At 37.4% G+C, this 19,426-nt stretch overlaps 1 protein-coding gene across 1 annotated transcript; it reads left to right on the top strand.

Moving 5' to 3' along the window:
* Positions 1-281: 281 nt before the first annotated feature.
* LOC109036150 (uncharacterized) lies at positions 282-19,426 on the top strand. Its single transcript, XM_019050123.2, has 5 exons — positions 282-1,149; positions 2,121-2,605; positions 9,920-10,243; positions 12,553-12,784; positions 18,136-19,426. The coding sequence occupies exons 2-5, from the start codon at positions 2,164-2,166 to the stop codon at positions 18,332-18,334; spliced, it is 1,197 nt and encodes a 398-aa protein (XP_018905668.2). The 5' UTR covers positions 282-1,149; positions 2,121-2,163; the 3' UTR covers positions 18,335-19,426.

The following is a 19,426-nucleotide window of genomic DNA, read 5'->3' as shown; positions in this document are numbered from 1 at the left end:
CCGTAATAGTGTATTGAAGGTTAACTCTGAAAAATTTGCGGCGACCTCATATTGTTTCAAGAGGAATTAGAGGTGTTGAAAACGGATTTGGGAGAGGTTCCAATACATTTTTACGAAAAATCTCTGAAATTTCGGATCAAAAATATCTTTATATTCCATAGGTAAATGTGTATCATTACAAAGCTTGTTCCAGTTTTCGATTTTCAAAACATCGAGAAATCAAATAAAGTGAAATTTGATTTTTTTAAAATTTATTTTTCAAAGTCAGTTCAGAATGTTAAGGTCAAATTTTTATTTTCTTAAATGTCAGCCTTTCCCCCATTTTTCGTTTAGAAAATAAAAGATATAAGGCTTTTCTCATCTAAGTTCTCATATAAAATACTTTCTCGATTCAAGAAACCTGCCGAATTTTGACCAGAGGACCGAAAATGCCGCCCAAAAGGAAGATTTTAACACTATTTTAAGAGCGAAGCCGGTTAATACTTTGGAGTACTTGGGACTTTTGCAGGAAATATTACAGGCAAAAATGTCCTGAATTTTTTCGCGCTTTCTGTGATAGAAAATCGTTGCAAAATTTTTCTGGTCCCTTTCTCTTTTTCGCCGCTTACGAATTTCCCGGTCAAGATACTGAATGCTGGCAACGGCGTAGAAAGCGTCGATAGTCGTCGAGCTAAAATTACTCATTTTTCAATTTTCTCCGAGAGGGTTTCGAGCTGAGCCATTCAATCTGGCAAAACCGTGGCCGCTCGAAAAAAAGACGAAGCATCAGCTTTCGACGAATACAAGAGTGAGATAGTCCGATACGTGGGCCGAAGGGAGGAAGAGGAACAGAGACAAAAGTACAGAAACGTAAGGAGAGCACCCGGTTTAATGACACCTTGTTAACCGCACCATTGTAATGGTAATAAACACGTACGACCAATACGAGAGTGTTGACTCTCCGACGCTGAGGAGGGGTTGCTCCAAGGGAGTGTCTGCCCCCCATTTAAGTCTACAGCCATGATTCCTTATCCATTTTGTGCGTTTGAGGTTTGCCGGTGTCACATGTCACCGTGTCAGGGTTACGTCCAGTGATAGTGTCCGCGGCTTTTCGTGTTTCCACTTTTCCTTTCCGCGCGTTCAAGTCTTTTCCAGTGTTTCTGAAAAGAGGTGAAAAATCAACGTAAATCAAAACGCACGGAGATGAAAATGCAGTCTTTTTTCTTCGCAATACTTTTAAATGGGATTTTTCATGATTGAAAATTCGCAGATCGATAATCGATTGTTTCCCCCTCTCCTAAATATTCTTAGTGTACGTGCAATTGTAAATTTCGCGACAATATCCATTCACGCTCTTTGAATAAAAAAAAACCTATCATTTTGATGTTAACGGTATTGAATTTAATTTAATCGATCTGAGTCTTCTAGGTTTAATGCAATTTTCATTTTGTTTTCTTCTTCTCAATCCCAAATTATTTTTCTGATTACATGTCCTCTTGTCCGCTTTTAAGTCTTGCACAAAAAAAATTCAAGTCATATTTTGTTGAAACCAACCCTCCTTTTCCCCCGTCAGATTAGGAAATAAAACATTCAATAAAAAAGCTGGAAAAAAATCACACTCTTCTTGCCTTTCTTCTACGATTTAAATAAATTTGTGTAAATCAGTTTACCATTAACCATGAAAATTAGTGTCTACATGTAAATTATTCAATCACCTCCAAATGTGATCTTCCAGTAACTGAATGCAACTGTCTTGGCTTATGAACGCGCGATCTTAAACTCAACTGAGTCATCAGCCTAAAAGTAAAATAAAATATTCTCTAAGCAAAGCTTGCACATTTCTCATACATTTTTAGTATGAAAATCTCGCCGGGATGTGTTACTTCTTAAAATGACGTGTAAAACTTGTATAATCTTTTCAAGAAAAATATTCGTGTACCATAGATATTCTTGAGTATTAGTTTCGAAAGTATATTCTATGTATTGATTAACATCTGATTGCTAGCAGGCTACTTTGTACAAAAACGAATTATCGGACTTCATTTTCATCTCCTAAACTTCTTTGAAAAATTCTTTGTAAATTCAAAACCATCTCATAGCTCCATCTACAATTTAAAACATACTTTTACTCTCCCGGGCAGGTATCCAGCAAAAAAGTGATACATTTTTCCGTGCGGATCAAACATGTTTGATAAGCTCGCGTTGGAACTCCTTGCATCCGTAGTGATAGTGACGCTTATACGCAGCGGAACTTGTGACGTGCCGTCAGACTGGCAAAGTGGTGCGGGGAGCATAGCTCCCAGGAGCTTCGATCCGAAGAGTGATGCTGAAAGTATATCCCCCAGGGGCCCCGAGATGGGGGTTAACGGGGGCAGTATAGACCTCAAAAGCTCGGAATCCGCAAAAGAGCGCACAGCGCGGGACTGGTCAACGACCGGTTCGACCGCAGGGAGTTACTACCCTCCATCGAACGGCTATGTCGGAGGTCCCAGCTACGTGGACAGCTATGGAGTGCCTCATTCGGATTATCAGTACCCCAACGCCGGAGCCAGCAGCTACTCTTCTGAAGAGGCCAAACCCAAGCAAAGACCAATCGTACCGCCCATTTTTCCACCTGTATATCAGGGTAAGTACAAATTTTGTCCCATGCATCTTGTCTAATGGTGATTTCAAATAGAAATCAGGCGAAAATTTGAAGTAAGACTACCAGAACTTACCATTGGATAGTAGAGTACTTTTACGGGGAGAATGGCCATCTATTAGTCGCATTAAGATCCTCAGGACCTAAGAAAAGTATGACGACTGTTGGTAGGAGGAGGTGGGAGCCAATGAAAAGGAGCTGTTGCCAACACGTATAAAAAAGAAATAGGGGTTGTTGGATTATACAGGCATTTTTAATTAAGTATGGTAGTACTCCAATGAATTAGGTTACTGATTTAAATTTGGCGGCATTATCTCATTAAAGTCAATTGGAAATGACCACGTGATCGAATAAACTGAGGTAGTACCACAATTTTAGGAGTGTAAAACTTTTTTTCGGTGAACTTTTAACGTTTATTACCTGCTGAACCTGTTGAAAACTCGGCCTTGTAGAGATTTAAGTTGGATTTTCTTTTTTATTTTTTTTAAGTAAAGCACAAAATTGATCTCAGAAACGTGTAAATAATCTAAATATATGGATTTAGTAAAGTTTGCGGTGGAAAAAGATACAAGCACCCATTATTTGTACCTCTGAATCGCTGCTTACAACGTTTCGCCATTTTTTGGATCTTAAGAGCTCGCCAATCGCGCGCTGATCCTTCGGTGACCATGGTCTGTTTATAAAGACAGTCTATCGGAAAGGAGACCACCAGAAACGATGGAAACTAAATACCAAATGATTTATAGTGATTTTTTAAGAATACTGCACCACTGAATGAATCCAACTATCACCAGGAGCATCAGAGTTATGTGAGGGCCTTATACCAATCACAGTTAAAACACGAGTCCTAGATTCCAGTGAGTTAGACAAGCAAGCTTATTAACAACTAACCTAGTTGCCCTCATAGGACCACCTTCGTTGAACAGAAATGCTCTTCACGAGTTAAATACGCGATTCTAGAGAGATTTGTCAATGGCAGGTCAATTGTTTTGTAAAAAGCTTTGTTTTATGCTAGAAATGGACACAAGCCATAGCATTAAAATTGGTCAAAATACGTGTTTTTGAATAGGTGACGTGATAATAACGCAGCATAACTGTAGAACGCTTCAAGTATGGTTTTAGATTAGCCTTAGGTATAAGTGTCGTTATTTTTAGTTTAATAATGCTGTTTAATGGTAAATCCTTGTTGAAAAATGCAGTCCAAATAGAAGTTAGACCATACTTTTCCGCGATTTTTCAGAATAGACTTCCTCACATCGTTTGAATGCAATATTAAGCTCCTTTGGTAAGGTCTAATAAGAACTTGTAACAGGTGGATCGCATCCAGCAAAAAGGAACCAGCATGATTGCAGTGTTGTAAAAATGTTGCTTCTTCATAATTATATTCTAGAGAATCTCCCAGAATAAGAATAGTTTTTTCTTCCCACCGAAATAGTTAATTTTAAAGGGCCTATAGGCACAAGAATATACAGGTGTTGGCAGTTTGGATTCTTCGATATATTTTGTTGTTGAAGAGCTTAATAACCTTGGGTGTCAAATGTTTTAAAGTCTTAGAGGATGCTTCCAGGATTGTTTTTTATAAGTGCAAGAGTATCAGATGATTCAGAATTTTGTCAGTTGCAACATTGTTACACTGATTATCAAAACTGATGAATTAAAAAACAAGCAGTGAACTCCAACACAATGTGTTGATAAGGCGCGTCATTAACTCACACGTATCAACCCCTTTAGTTTTCATTTACAGAGATTTCAAAATAGGCAAAAAGCACAAGAGAATTCATACGATCCAACTCTTCAACGACGCACTTTGACGAGACCGTGTATTGTGAATGTAGAAAGCCATTCGAAAGAGTTTAAGTTTTTTGATCTGCCCCCAGCAATAATTTATCAGATTCTTAAAGAAAAGTGCTACGGAATAATTTAAGCGAAGAAAGGGAAAAATTCTGTCGAACTCCTGAAAGATACAGTCGTTTTTTAAAGGTCATTGTTGGGGCTAAAATATCCAAAGCTCCGTAGTGATAAATTCCGATATATTATTGAAAAGAATTGACTCGGAATATAAATGTTATTGCATTTAATACCTCATGATTTTGTTATTTTAAACGTATTTCCATGCAAAGCAGTTCAACCATGTCGTTGCTTATGTCATTCATGAATTGAAAGTAAAGCAATCTACATCCGAAAATCTACCAATTTGCCGTAAAAAATTGCATAAACTTGATATACCAGTCGATGGCAACTCACTCGTTGAATTTACCAACCAATTTCGTGGGTGCAAATATATAAAAATCAATATGCTATACGTCATTTGGGTGCATTTATTTTTCATGAAACAATAATAATTTCAATCCCGAAAAACCATCAATTTTCCGTATAAAATCGAAAAAATCGAGATGTTGTCGCTCCCTGACGTGAAAATTAGATTCTACGTGGAAAAAAAATTGCCCTTCTACACATGGATATGCTGAATCAGAAACCATGTGTGGACACAGTTAGGATACATAGCCAGAATAACTTTTAAGCGCCTTTAACTTTCCAAAATCTTGACGGATTTTTTTTTGGCCTAAACGCCTCAAGAGACACTGTAGTTAAAAAATAAAAGAATTTTCGATTTTGACACAAAAAAAAAAAATGATCGTCGCACACCATGTATTGTATGGTGTATTGCACTGGTATTCAATCCTTTGCCCCAGATCAAAATTCTTACAAGAAGCCCCTTGCAAGAGGCGTATTTTTTTGTAATTCTTCTCCCAATTTTTTCATCCGTGTATGTAGTTGAATTGCTGCCAAATCTGAGGTCAATTATATTTAATGGTAATTTAAACATTCCTTGTTCCCGCTTCAATTTATTTTTTGTTTGGAGAAGTTTCGTTGATTTCTATCGGATTTCGAATACTGTAACTGTCTCTTCTATTCCGGCCGATTTTATGAATGAGACCTTTTTCAATCGTTTTTTGAACGGAGAGTAAGGAAAAAAATTGCAAAGGTACTCGCAAACAATTTTTTCGAAAATTTGATGGATCCCAGCGTGACGTGAAATGGGTAATCGAGTGAAAGTAATGAGGTCTGACAGTGGCGAGGACCGCGAGGGGTCGCCTTTATGGTCTCAGCTGGGAATGCGACGCGGCGAACCGAGCAAGGAACACGGGACACTACCTGGGTTTTGTGCCTGCCTTGGCACTGTTTTTTGGCCTGATAGGGAGTGAAAATTCTGTATGGGCCCACGGTTTAGCACATGGTCTAAATGGATACTCGAGGCTCAACACAATTGCAACTTACCACTATCCTGATGGCCCGCTATCAGAGCTAGGGGAACCAATATTTTGATAATCATAACGGTTTGTGGAGATCTGTCAAAGCAACGTTTTAAGAAACAAAACGAAGACGTGAAATTCTCGATTCATCGAGGGGCCGACCTGATCAGCAACCTCGAATCAGTTCGCGTCGCTTTCTGCTTATATATGTAAATTTTAAATCAGCGCGTCGCATTCTAAGGTTTTTTTATAAAAAACAAGTAAACGCAGACGTCTTGTATTTCATACACCATAAACAGAGACCGCCCTAGAATGAGAACAACTTTAAATCATAATTATTGACGATAATAAACTTGTTTAACCACGCTTTGAAAAATCTCAGAGTTCGCGGTAGTCAACTTTTCGGTAAGGAACTAAGGGGGACTCGTTATTGTATCGAGTGGGGGTCGAAACGATGCGCAAAGGCGGTATACTACGTATACGCGCCAAAAATGACAGAACTTCTATTCTCCTAATTAGTGAATTTTGTGTTTGGTTTTCATTTTTCTATTTTTTCACGTGCGAACGAATTTCAGCACGACTTGCCGTTCACGTATAATCAGACGTTCCTCATTCAGGTCGATTGCCTATTCATACGGCCGCTCCCGTAGTTGAAAAGCCCTACCAATTCTATTGTCTCCTTCGTCCGTTCTCGCAATTTGCAGTTTGAATTTTAAATCAGATCACGTCGAAATTACTTCTTGACTTTGCGAAACCTTTGGGTTGAAGCGATTTTTCGCAACACTCGATCATCTGATCATTATATATAAAAGGCAGCTTGAGCATTTAGGCCAATATTTCCCCTCACACATTTGATTGTAACTTTTATTTATAATATAAATTAAGACCACAGAGAGTTGTCCTTATTTGGGTCGCATTTCGTAAGAAGGAACCAGCGCGATTACAGTGTTTTCAAAATCGTGCAACTTCTTCTTTACTTTTAAAAATACCTAATATATGCACAGTATTACAATTTACACAGTTATTTTCCTTCAGAGTATACAATCTCTTGTAAGGAGCAAAAACCATTTGCTATTCTGGGAGATTTTTTAAGAAATCATAAAGAAGCAACATTTTTACAACACTGCATTTGCGCTGGTTCCTTTTTGCTAAAGGAGGTCCATTTCTTGTTCCTAGCCCTGAACAGAGTCAAGAAAATCTAACATTAACGCAGTACACATTTGTTGATACTATACAGTTAAATTATGTAAGATCAAGATAGATTTTTTTTTTAAAAAGGAAAGCCCTCTTTCTGATTTAAGGTAGTCTGTTTATGATCGGGAAGCTAGTGACCACCAAAATTCTACCTTATCCTTGCGACTACTCAAAAGTTTGTAATTGAAAGAATGTTTAAAAATGAGAATAATAAACAAGTGGATTGATGAGAAATAAGTAAGATCTTCCCAAGAAAAACAGGTATCTGAAGGGAAACTTTTAGGATTATAGGTGCTTTTGTTAGACACCGGGCCAAGCACGACGGCAAAACCGATTATCTCAGCAAGACTTTCCTTTCGAAGAAGAAGAGCGGAATTTTCCACAGAATTCGCGAAATCTTCAATGACGAGGGATGGACAGGTGTCAGAGGCGAAAATGAGCAAATGAATGGGGCAAGGGCGAGGAGGGAATGGTTCGTGGGAGACATTGCATAAATGGACAAATTAGACGACTCGATGGACGATGAAATGCGCCAATTAGATTGTTTCCATGTTAATTGCCCCGCCTAGACAAAACTCTCCTTACCAGTCTTGTCAAGTTTCACACTCATTCAGTCAATTTTGACGATCGTTTTCATGAATATTTTCCTGTTGAATCGTCAAAAAAAAAATTTAAAAAAATTTAAAAAAATTAAAATTTCGAGTCGATTTATTAGTGTCCATTTATAATCTTCATCTCATCGAATAAGTAAATATATTCGAACACAAGATAGGGCAAGAATGAGATGTCTAAAATCATGTATACCAATTAAAATTTCACGTAAAACAAGTTGAATATATCGGAAACGAAAAAAACTGAAATGAGCGAAAAATTAAAGCCCGCATTGTAAATGGTAAATTCAAATTTCCCGCTTGCCAAAAAAACCATGGTCAAAGGACGTCAAATCAGCCATTAAAAGCAACATGCAGATTAGGCAATCAACTAAAGCAGGATTTCGCACATATTTCCGTCCTTTTTTTGTTACAAGGAACCCTTAATCAGCACACAGGAAAATTCATTCATCGAAAAGTATATCAACATTAGTTATTGCTCGGTGATATTTCTGCAGCTTTCAGTTTTTTGTGAGAGGTGGTTGTAAAAGACGGTAATTTTCTCACTTGAAAATTTTATTCGAGAAAGTTTCAAGCCGATCCATCATATTTTAGGTGAAATTTAAGTTAGGAAACATGTACAAGGGTGCTTATTTTGTACCCTATGCAGTAGTATGCAGTGATATATTCTGTACATTTTCTATCAGTATGAAGTCAGTTTGAATTATTGGCAATGAACTTGTGGCCTTATTACGTCATTAATGGGAAATAAAATGGATCAAATTACTAAAGTCTTATTGGGATGGTTATTAGTAATAATCATACTAGCCCTCATGTCTGCAGGTTTCAGGCAGTCAAGCCGAAAGCTGCATGACCTTGGTTAAGACCCTGGTAATGTTTTAATGTTCATTATGGCAGAGTATTCATCGAAATTATCAGATGGTAATAACCTTCCGACGAATTAATGGCAGAGCTTGTCAACTTGCGAGGGGCAAAAGCTCAATTTTTGAAGACGTCAGTGTGTCTCAGTGTCCTTGCAAAATCCGCTGGCGAAGAAATACGCGCCAAAGTCGCCACACATGACAACACAGCTTTATCTTTCTCTTTTCAATTTGAATTTTTCAGAGATTCTCTCTCTTTTTTTCTTTTCGTTCCCAGCAAACCACAACGGGGCCCATCTTCATAGCACGTGGGCTACTTTCACACTTCATTTACCTTATTGTTCTGTCCACCACGACTGCTCTTTCGATCTCGATTGATTCGAGTCGAAGGCTTTTTGATTTTTTGAGTCCGGCACTGTCCTTTTTTTGTTAGAACTTCTCACAAACAGCTGCGATTTTTTTCACTTTCATTCCGTCGGCCACGCATTGACAGGATCAAAAGAGTGAAGATTCAATGGGATCAATTACTTTAGAATTAACGAAAAAACGAAACAATTAGGTCCCATCCATAATTTGACTCATTCCGAGGACTTTTTGTTAGCCTTTTTAAAAGTTTAACACTATTTCTTAAGCATAAAAAAAGACATCTCATTTTAACACATTTCTTGAATTATTTGCAAAATAAAGTGTCAAACCATAGAACACTTATCTCTTCCTTAACTGTTAAATTCAACGAATGAATAAATAAATAAATAAAAAAATGGGCACGAGGTGGGTGCTTTTTATGTAGCTTTTTTTCTAAAATGAGAATATCAATTTTATACTTGACAATTAACGCTCTTGGCAAAATCACCAACATCCTGTCTCATATAATACATAGAGTCGTAATTCCTATAATAAAGTGAGCTGGGGTCATGTTCTAGTTGACGAGTTCCGAGCCCGGTGTGTGCCGAGATTCGGTCACCTTTTCGATACATTTTCGATCTAAAATGGCGATGGTACGTAATAATTCGTATCATTTTTGTTTACATCGGATGGCCGGGTCCCCGTGTATCGGAAACAATCGATTAAGTATCGAAATGGTAACCAGGAGTCACCGAGGACTTCGAGAGTTGGGAAATGCTTAAAAGTGGCGCCAGCTCCCCCATTTACAATTCGACTCTATGTATTCTATGCTCTGTCTAAACGACACGTGCGACGAACTGCAATCCGTTCGAAGTTTTCCGGAAAATTGAATTTCTTCTCACAAAAGGTTAATTTTTAGAATTAATTTTCAATTTATGAAGAACCACCAACAAAACTCAGCGTTATTCCGAATTTATAGCTGTTTATAATATTGTAGTTTCAACGTACTAATTACGATGCATTTTTGTTTTTCAGGAATGCCGATGACCCCAGTTGAGTGTCAAATGGCGGGATATTCGAACGTCTTTGGAGACCTTTTCCGTTTCGGAGGGCTCATCAAAGTGGGTCTCATAAAAGCAGGTCTCACGGCCCTTGCGGCTGGCCTATTGACCAAACTCCCTCTGCTCCTCTTCATCAAGACCCTTATCGTTAAACTTATCATTTTCCCAATCGGCTTCTTAGTTTTCTCCCTCCCTGTTCTCTTACCTCTTCTCCTTTTCTTCCTCCCCAACCTGATGAAGGACAAGCAGCCAATCATGATGATGATGACACCTGAAAATGCCAATAACAGTACCAACGGTGAGTCAAGAAATAAATATCAAGGATAGTCAGTGTTTGTTGATGCATAAATGAGGGTTGGAGGACAAGGCGCATTTTTGATTTTGATTGATTTCAAGTGCAGTTTTTGATATTTCGAGAAATACGTGTTTGAAGTTACATGGATCTTTAAGATGGAATCTTGACCTTATCCAAAATGAATTCATAAGAAAAAATATTCCACGCTTTTTTAAGAACGCTCATTTTATGCATGTATATCGACTAATTTGAATTTGGTGTGCCATTGAATACAAACATATGTATGATATTGAAAAATCACATATATGAATTTTCAGCGACGTCTAGATGTTCTCATACGTACGTAGTGTTTTCATCCTAACTCTGTTTTGTGAAATTAATAAGGCGAGCAAATAATCATGAAGTATGTCTAAATATTTAAAAGCACACCTACAAAAAGTTTCAATAGCTTTATTCTCTTACTTTGAAGATTTTTGATGTTATTGTGTAGATCAGTGGTGTTACGTACTTTGCGATTTATCGAATGAGCTGCCCCTCACACCTATAGATAAGGATCAATAGACAGGGTGTTCTCAACGAACCCCTTCATAATCGATTCTCTACCATAGCTTCCAATGGGACAGTATCGATAATCAACCATTCCTACACCTCGCCACTGGTGTATATTGAAACCTAACATTCCATGCATATAGTCTATCATTTTTTTATGTAAATAATTAGCAGATTGACATTTTAAGAAGCGATTTTCTCTCATTACTATTTCAAAGATTTTTACTTTTTTTTGTTGAGTGACAAGGACAACATAATCTTTTTCAATTTGGCAGTGCTATATCGACGGTGTGAGTCAGCAATCACATAATTCGGTTTGCAACGTCGCAGACTTCTTGTCGTACCTTATTGTTTAAACGGAAAACTGCTCAACGGCAATTCTTAAAAACTGCCGCGATTTTTCTTCTCTGTGCGAAGAAAATTCTACAAAAACTTCAAGAAATGACGTCAATTTGTTCTCCTTTAAAAAAATAACATACAGGCGGAGATTTTCAGACATCGCAAACAAGATATGTGATTGCAGACTTACGCCGTCGATATTTCTTTTCGAATCCACCAGGAGGCTTCCAAGAAGCGTTCTAACTTTTTACGATTTGTACTTAGCTTAACATTTAAATTGCAACCCCTCTCATCAAATGTTTTCTTTTTTATAATGCTGATTCCCACCTTGAAAGATAAAAACACGAATGGAAACGGTGATGAGGAGGACGATGATCCTATAGAAGGTCGTGTAAAAGCCCCCCAGAGTACAACAACGCTTGCAAGTAGTTGGTTGAAAACCCCCTCCGGAAAAATTCCTCATCGTCGTGAACCTGGTAAGTAAGGTCTGTCGGAAATATGGCTTTGAAATGGATGAGTACTATGAGCCGTTGAAATTGAGCTTTTGCGGGGGATGAAAATCGTAGATTGTTCCCATTTTATTAATTTCAATTGTGAGACGGAACTTTTACAGGTTATTGTGTGTCAATCTTAGGAGCTTTTTCGCGAAGTTTCCATACAGCGTGAGAATTTTGTATCAATTTAATGCCTGTAAAATTTTGGGTTATTTTCTAACGATCATGCGTCAAACTTTCCGACAGACTTTACTTCTCGTAAACGGGGTTATCAACTTAATGAAAGCACAATGGTCTGATTAAGGCGCAAACAGCATCGTGATTGGAAATCATATGCACTGATAAACTAAACCGACGATCTTAGATTCAGTTTTCTAAATCGAAAAGTAAATTCCAAATCCGCGTATGTCATGGTTGGTTAAAAAAAGATAATCATTTTGATTCTCTGCGACGCTTTCATCAATGAACGGATATTTTATTTATGAAAGAATAGGCAATGAGGAAAAAAGAAAGAAAAAAGGTTTATTCTCAAGTGGATCCGATAGTACTACGAAAAATACAACACTAGAATAGTTTTTAATTCAAAGAGCTCTTAACGCAAAAGACGTTTGCTTTTTGATTATTTTTGTATAAAAACATAAAGGCACAGAGTTAGGCTTTTTCGAGGGATCAGCCAAATTAAGTAGACTCAGTATAGTTTGAAAAAAGCGCAGCAGGAAAATGGAAGTGGAACGTTTTTGCAATGAATCATTTAGCTATACCATAATTTTTTTTCTTTTGCAAAAATTTAATTTCTTACACACACACAAGAAAAAAAATAATACTATCCTTTTCCTGGATTGAGGCAGAAAATGAACTTAAAACCACAAGCTACTTGAATTTCTGGATGTGATTTTTAAATTTCCTTTTTAATTAATTCTTTCCTTCAAGGTGGGAACAAAAGACCAGGCACGCGGGACTTCCTGTATAGAGTGTCCGATAAAAATGGCGAAAAGGGATATGAGGACGAATACGAGGAGGAATCTAGAAAATCAAGGGACGCTGATACCTATCTAGACTCAATTCTGAGCACAATTTTTGACTCGCAACTGTGCCTGCAACGCATTGCATGTCAGCTTGGAGTCAGGGACGCGGATTCCAAATATAGGAAGTCAGTTTCGTGGTAAGTGTAAAGCTATTTCTTCTTCTTCTTCTACTAACGACTAGGGCATGGCCCTGTTTGTCAAGCCTTCGAGGGCCGAGCACAAAATATTAAAAATATAATAATTATCTGTAAAGATTCGTCAAGTCAATAAAACAAATAGCAACAGGAACATTCAATCATCTTCAGGAGAAGAGAGCCAGCTTTGTGCCCATCTCTTAGGCGGTCGTCCAGGCAGTCTTTTCCCAGTAAAGCTATTTAAGCAAGCTTATTGCTTTTATTCATCACATGGATTAAGTGGGGACGATTATTTTTAGGATAACGGAAAACGGTCCTACAGCAAGTGAAAACATACATTTACACTATATTATTCTTCACGCACAATTTTTTGACCGATTTGGCAATGGCCGATGACATCGTGCGAGAGTAAACACGATGCGTTTGAAGTGCGAAGTGTCGCACCAAGGCGCGCTACCGTCTAAAAGTCGGCGACTTGTTTGGCGGTGACAAGTTGCGCGCACGCGCCAAAGATGACCGTCGTGCGCTGCTCGCTCGAGTAAACATACAAGTGTCATGTAGAGGGCCCGCGCATGCAACTCATCACAGTTTTTCGAGAGGCTTGCAGCCTGTTGCCGTCCAGAGCTAAAAATTTAAAAAAAAAAATTGAAATATTTTTCAGTCATTTTGTATAGTTCACTGAAAAAAATGTGGTAGATTTTACCAATCTCTGACACAGTGATCCGAGTATGGTATCAAACACAAGACTCTATGGTAGCGTTTCATTATATTATGGCAAGTATCACCAGAGCTCAAGTGAGTACTGCTACAATTTAAATCACACTGTAAGCTCAAGGGGCGACTTAAACGCAGCCGCAAGAAAGTGGAGATGAATAAAACAGTCGGCCTATACATAGTATAATATAGTTAGTAACGAGTTTAAACTTGCTGACAAACGAGTCTTCGCTGGCCCAATTTTTTGTCTCCTGAATCGGAGGACAAAGACAAAGATAAAAAGGAAGAAGAAAAATAAGAAAATGGAGAAAAGAGAAATATATAAAAAGACAACGATTTTAGAATGTATAAATGAGAAAAAGATTCAGGAAAAGTGGATGAAATACATTTTTCTTCAACTTCTTTTTTTAAAATTTTTTCTCTTAATTTTCCTGATGTTTCTTTTTCTTTTTCTTCTTCTTCTTCTTTTCGAATGCATCGTCGTCTCACTTTAAATTGGATTACTTTTTGCAATAAGAAACCACTATCCCTGGCTCTTCCATAAAAGCACCTTTCTGCATCGGGAAACCAATGACAGTAATGTCATTTCTAAAATGAGGCAGAAGTAGTGGCTCCTTATTGGGATTACATTTTGCAATGAGGAACCACTATCTCTGGCTCTTCTATAAAAGCGCCTTTCTTCATGGGGAAACCGATGGCATATATGCTGTTTCTGAACTGAGCCAGGAATAGTGGTTCCTTATTGCAAAATATGGTCCATTGGAAAATGTGCTCCAATTGGATTACATTTTGCAATAAGAAACCACTATTTCTGGCTCATTTTAGAAACAACATACATGCCACTGGTTTCCCTCTGCAGATATGTGCTTTTATAGTTAAGCCAGAGATAGTGGTTCCTTATTGCAAAACGCAATCCAATTAATAAGCGTCCTATTATGTGCGTGTGTAAGAAACGGGTTCATCACAACTAATTGAAAGCGGTAGATTTGAGTCTACAAACATTCGTTGGGGATTATATCTAAGCAGCCGGAAAAACTGAGTCATAAATCAAATTAACGCAGTAAATCAGCGCTGTAGCGTTAGCAAGTGAATATTTTATCGGATTGTTTGCCGCCCGGGTGCGCGGAAGATTTTAAGTGGCTCAATTAACGCACTTTATGGGCTAGAAAATTCTCATATTTTTCCGATCCACACCACTCGTTTCAATTCATCAATTCATCACCGCACCGTCAAAAGATACCTGTCATTATTTATTGAAAATTCACTTGCCGCAAATAGTAGAGCGGGGCACAGCTTGAAACTTCTTTTACCTCAGTGGAAGAAATATCATATTTCTGATTCGTAAATATTGACATCACTATGTTACGAATATGTGGTGCCATTGATATGAGGACGGCTACATCAAGAGAATGAAAGAGACATTTTGAGGAATAATAGATGCAGAGAGAAATTTTTGGAGTTTTAAAAGTGACGATCAATTATAGACGTGTAATTCTGAGGGTACCGTCACAAGATTTTGTTTTCTCGCTAAAGACACTCTTCAAACTCTAACGTAGGTGATTAATTGTAAATTGAAATGAATTTAGTTAATACAATAAATTCATGACCACACATACACAATCGAAAGGAGCCTGAATATTAAAATATGATTAGTCCTTGCAAAATGACCAACCTCATGATCGTAGAGTCGGAAATAAAAAATGTAAAATATATTAATAGCAGGGCCGGATTTAGAGGGTGGCCACATGGGCCGCGGCCCATGGCGGCAAATTTTGCAATTTTTTTAAATGTAGGTATAAAAAAATTACAAACGAGAAAAGGCGACAAAATCTCCACCTCCTGAGAGTATAGTAATTTCTAATTTTGTCGTCTTTCGGTGATAAGAGACAACACCTTCAATTAGCCGAGTAAAGAGAGGAACCAAACACGCAATTTGGCCTGGAACGGCGTGGCGCAGAGAGCAATGATGACGAGGACTTGAGATGAAAAGGAGAGGCCCTTGACGCGGCGATCGGCATGTAACACATATTACCGCCTACAAGACTGGATGAATACTTCACGCATTGCGTCAAACACAGTATTGCGTTCAGCAACGGTCGGCGTGAAACGCATAGCGCCTACAAGACTGTAGGAATGCTTCACGCATTGCGCCGAACACAGTGCTGTCAGTATGTGTTCTTCCATAAATATTTCGTTCATTTCTTATAAATGGAGGGCCTTGTCCACACGGAGATAGGTTTAAGGAACTTAACTTTCGCGCAAAGTTCCGTGAACTGTTGCTAGTAATGTTGATAGGGCGTCGTAAAAAATGTGTCCAACACGATTAAACGCGTATTATGCATCCCTGCTGCACGTTCACTTGATGGTTTTTATTAATGTTTCAAGACGAATGAGAAGGGGGCGGCAAAATACAGGTGGCCCTTGGGCGGCAAGTAGGTAAATCCGGCCCTGATTAATAGAAACATTTTTAAATGATGTTAGAGGATAAATTGTATCGAACTATTCACTTCAATCACGATGGCTACAAAACATCGTTGCATATTTCTCTAACCTTTAACCTTATTGTACTGTCTTATATTCTAAAGTGTCGGCGAGGAAGGAGAAAAGTGACGAAGAAACTAAATTTTGATAAACAATTTTGAAACAATTTTATTAAACTTTTTGTTCAAAATTTTTGACTATGTTTTGTTCTGCCATATTAAGCAACTTTAACTGTTAAAAGTTGTGTATATAATAATAGAAGACATGACAGAACGATAGTAGAAGCCAACCAACTCCCGGCCGATGATATACCTTCGGGTAATTCCGGCGTGTCTCGGATCACAGGTACATAAATATTTAAGAAATCTGTAACTAATAGCAAAAAAATCAAATCTATTTCAATTACTTTTATTATCAAAATGTTTAATTAATAATACATGTAAATACTCTGTTAATAACTAAGTTATTATTGACTAACTAGTAGATGATTTAATTCTATTCTAATATAATCTTAATTTTACTCATTTAATTAAACATATTAACTATATATTAACTATGTACAATACTGAGATACAATAAATAAAAAAAAAAAAAAAAAAAAAAAAAAAAAAAAAAAAAAAAAAAAAAAAAAAAATATATTAAGCAACATTGATGGTCCTGAGGCAGAGACGAGTAATATCTAAAGTACTTTCAGCAAGTCGTGTAATTTTCCATGTTCCATCGAGGATCATTTTATCTGTAAAATGGAAGTATATTCGACGCAGGTGGACATTCTGGATAGCAGGAAACAATTTTATACTAATTCCTGGCCCCGCCCCCCGCCTTTCGGGCGCAACGGAACCAGAACGTTGGCTCTAGCTGGGACTCTTTTGTTGCTATTTGAACGGTGTTTCCTTGTATTTTCTTTCTCAAAAATCGGGCTCCCGAACCAGGCTCCCGGCTACGGCCGCTATTAAAATCAGCTGGAGTTATTTGATTCAGGTCGTTGTTGCCAAACGCACAATTATTCATCATTTTCCTCTATAAATACAGAAATCAGTGCTCACGTGATCCTCGATTTGAAAGACTACATTTATCACATCGTATCTTGCAAATTTATGAACGACCGAATTTCTGGAATAACAATCGACTGGGTTTTTGTAAATTAATAAAATATTGGGTTTCACGCACGATTACATGTCAGGTTATTAACGGTAGAATCGAGGGCTTGAAGGACAAAGCTCATGAGTGCAGTTGTTGGTATTTCGAGAAATACGTGATTCATGTTTCAAAATTACATGGAGCCTTACGACAAAAAGTAAGTTTGAACTCACTTTGCGATGCTCTAAATTTGGATTTTAGTCGTGCATTTTTCACAGAATATACTTTCAAACTAATTTTGGTTGAGTTCATGAATACCTCAATTGTTTCAAAAACTGCTTTTTTGCGCCTGGTTCTCCGATCCTCTGAACTGTTGTCAGCGAATAGTTATATAGTTAGTTAGTTAGATAGTTAGTATATTTTAAGACATTCGGCGTCACAGGCTATTAACGTCTATACAGAGAATTTTGAAAATGAGAGTTTATGTAATTGGAAGTAACTGATATATATGTATGATTGCTTTATGCACCTTAACGCTCATAAAAATGTATGACCTCCCCTATAGCTCCCTATAGGGAGGGAGGCAAAAAAATATAAGGTAATACTAATTGACCTATGACCGAAAATATTTTTTCCGTGTTCCCTGAACATGTCTACCCTTTGCTGAATCTAAGTGTAGAATCGGCAAATATTTGTATCAATGGAAGAGATAGGGGTACTTATTGCTCAAAAACGGAACAATATGGCAACGCAGCCTTGAGCTGCCGATGGAAAACATTTACTTTTAAAGCACCACTCTGTGAGTCATTGGGTGAATTATCAAGTAGGTCGCGAATTTATTCGCACTCAATGGTCTCCTGCTGATGAGCTAGTGCTAGTAGGCCGTAAATCTAGAAAACTGCACCACTGGTATTAGTGGTTAAAGGATAGCGGTTCAAGTCTCAAAACATACTGAAGTATATGTACTTTTAAAAAATTCCTTGAAAGTGTACTTTCGGAGAACTTAGTTACAGAACATCCAGCGTTTTTCTATATTCTTGTTTTTAATATTCATTTTTCCCATTATTGTGTCTGTGCAGGGCGCTGAAGTATCTGCAGACATTCAAAATGGCTGAAAGCAGCCCCGACATTCAAGCAAGACTGAAATCGTACAGGAATGCCTACAACCTGGGTGCTGAGCAAAATTCTACCGAATTTTGCTCTTCAGACGAACGGTTCCCATGTGAAACGCCACATATCGTCCTCAGACAAGCAAAGAGATCGATCACCTTAATATAATGATTTCACTCTGCAAACTGGAACCTTGGGAATACATTTTACTCAAAGCAGTTGAACGGATAATCGCACTTAGTTATCTATCACAAGACTGCAGATCGTGTTGGAGATCTCTATGCTTACACCTTTAAATTCATATTCACATGACATAGATGATATGTATCACCTGAACTTCTTACAATTTGCAATTCAGTCTCCATGCAAATCTAAGGTGGATTTTTTTTATTATTATTATTTACACAGAAGTGAATACACCAAAGAAAAAATTGACATGTTTTTTCTGAATTCCCAAAATCAATAAAAACATTTGCATTTATATCTCAAGCCTTTAATAGCCATCCTAATATAGTGGAATAATTTCAATGATGAAATAGTAACGTATAATTTCGACTGTATGTATTTTCCATGTAATTTCAAAATACTTTGAGTCAGGAAACCTCATTTAAGGGTTAAAATAATATTGAGCACTAGTACGCGATGTGTGGTGGTTGCTAATATATATACCGCATAAACACTATATTATGCTGTGAGCTTCCAAAATAACTGTGAAACTACTTTGCTTTGTCATTTGTGATTACATCACATATTTTTTTCTTAAATAGTTGGCTATTACCGGTTCACGCATAACCTGATCAATCAGTGCTGCTTAACTATAGTAGCTACACCCGAACAAAATAACACTCAGTTTCCATACATGAGCATAGAAAAGGACGCCAGTTAACAGCCAATTGGTAATGCACCGCAACTTTCTCACTTTGTAAATATCTTTGTATCATTAATTTATTTGTACATAAGTTGAATATTCAAATCTGTAACTTATCATGTGCCATTATTTAAACAAATAAATGCAAAACCAGACTTAACTGTGATTTATTTACCCAATTAATTCATGATTTTGAGGAAGCTCGCTCACAAGGAATTGATTTGAAATATCAAGCACACATTTTCTTGAAACTACTTGAGCATTTTTAAAAATGGTGGGAAGCAAGAAAAAGTCTGACAATATTCGAAAAGAAAGGAAAAAGTGAAAAGGAGGAACATTATAAACTACGTGCTGCAGCAACACATGGAAAAAATATAGACATCATAGCATAA

This window comes from Bemisia tabaci, chromosome 2 (assembly GCF_918797505.1).
Source record: "Bemisia tabaci chromosome 2, PGI_BMITA_v3".
Lineage (NCBI taxonomy): Eukaryota > Metazoa > Arthropoda > Insecta > Hemiptera > Aleyrodidae > Bemisia > Bemisia tabaci.
This window is presented reverse-complemented; position numbering and strand designations above follow the sequence as displayed.

What these genes read in the sequence shown, in the direction of transcription:
- LOC109036150 (XM_019050123.2), top strand. Translation starts at nt 2,164, where the DNA reads ATGTTTGATAAGCTCGCGTTGGAACTCCTTGCATCCGTAGTGATAGTG. An exon ending in TGCCAATAACAGTACCAACG is followed by an intron (nt 10,244 to 12,552) that starts GTGAGTCAAGAA and finishes CTTTCCTTCAAG; the next exon opens with GTGGGAACAAAAGACCAGGC. An exon ending in TATAGGAAGTCAGTTTCGTG is followed by an intron (nt 12,785 to 18,135) that starts GTAAGTGTAAAG and finishes GTGTCTGTGCAG; the next exon opens with GGCGCTGAAGTATCTGCAGA.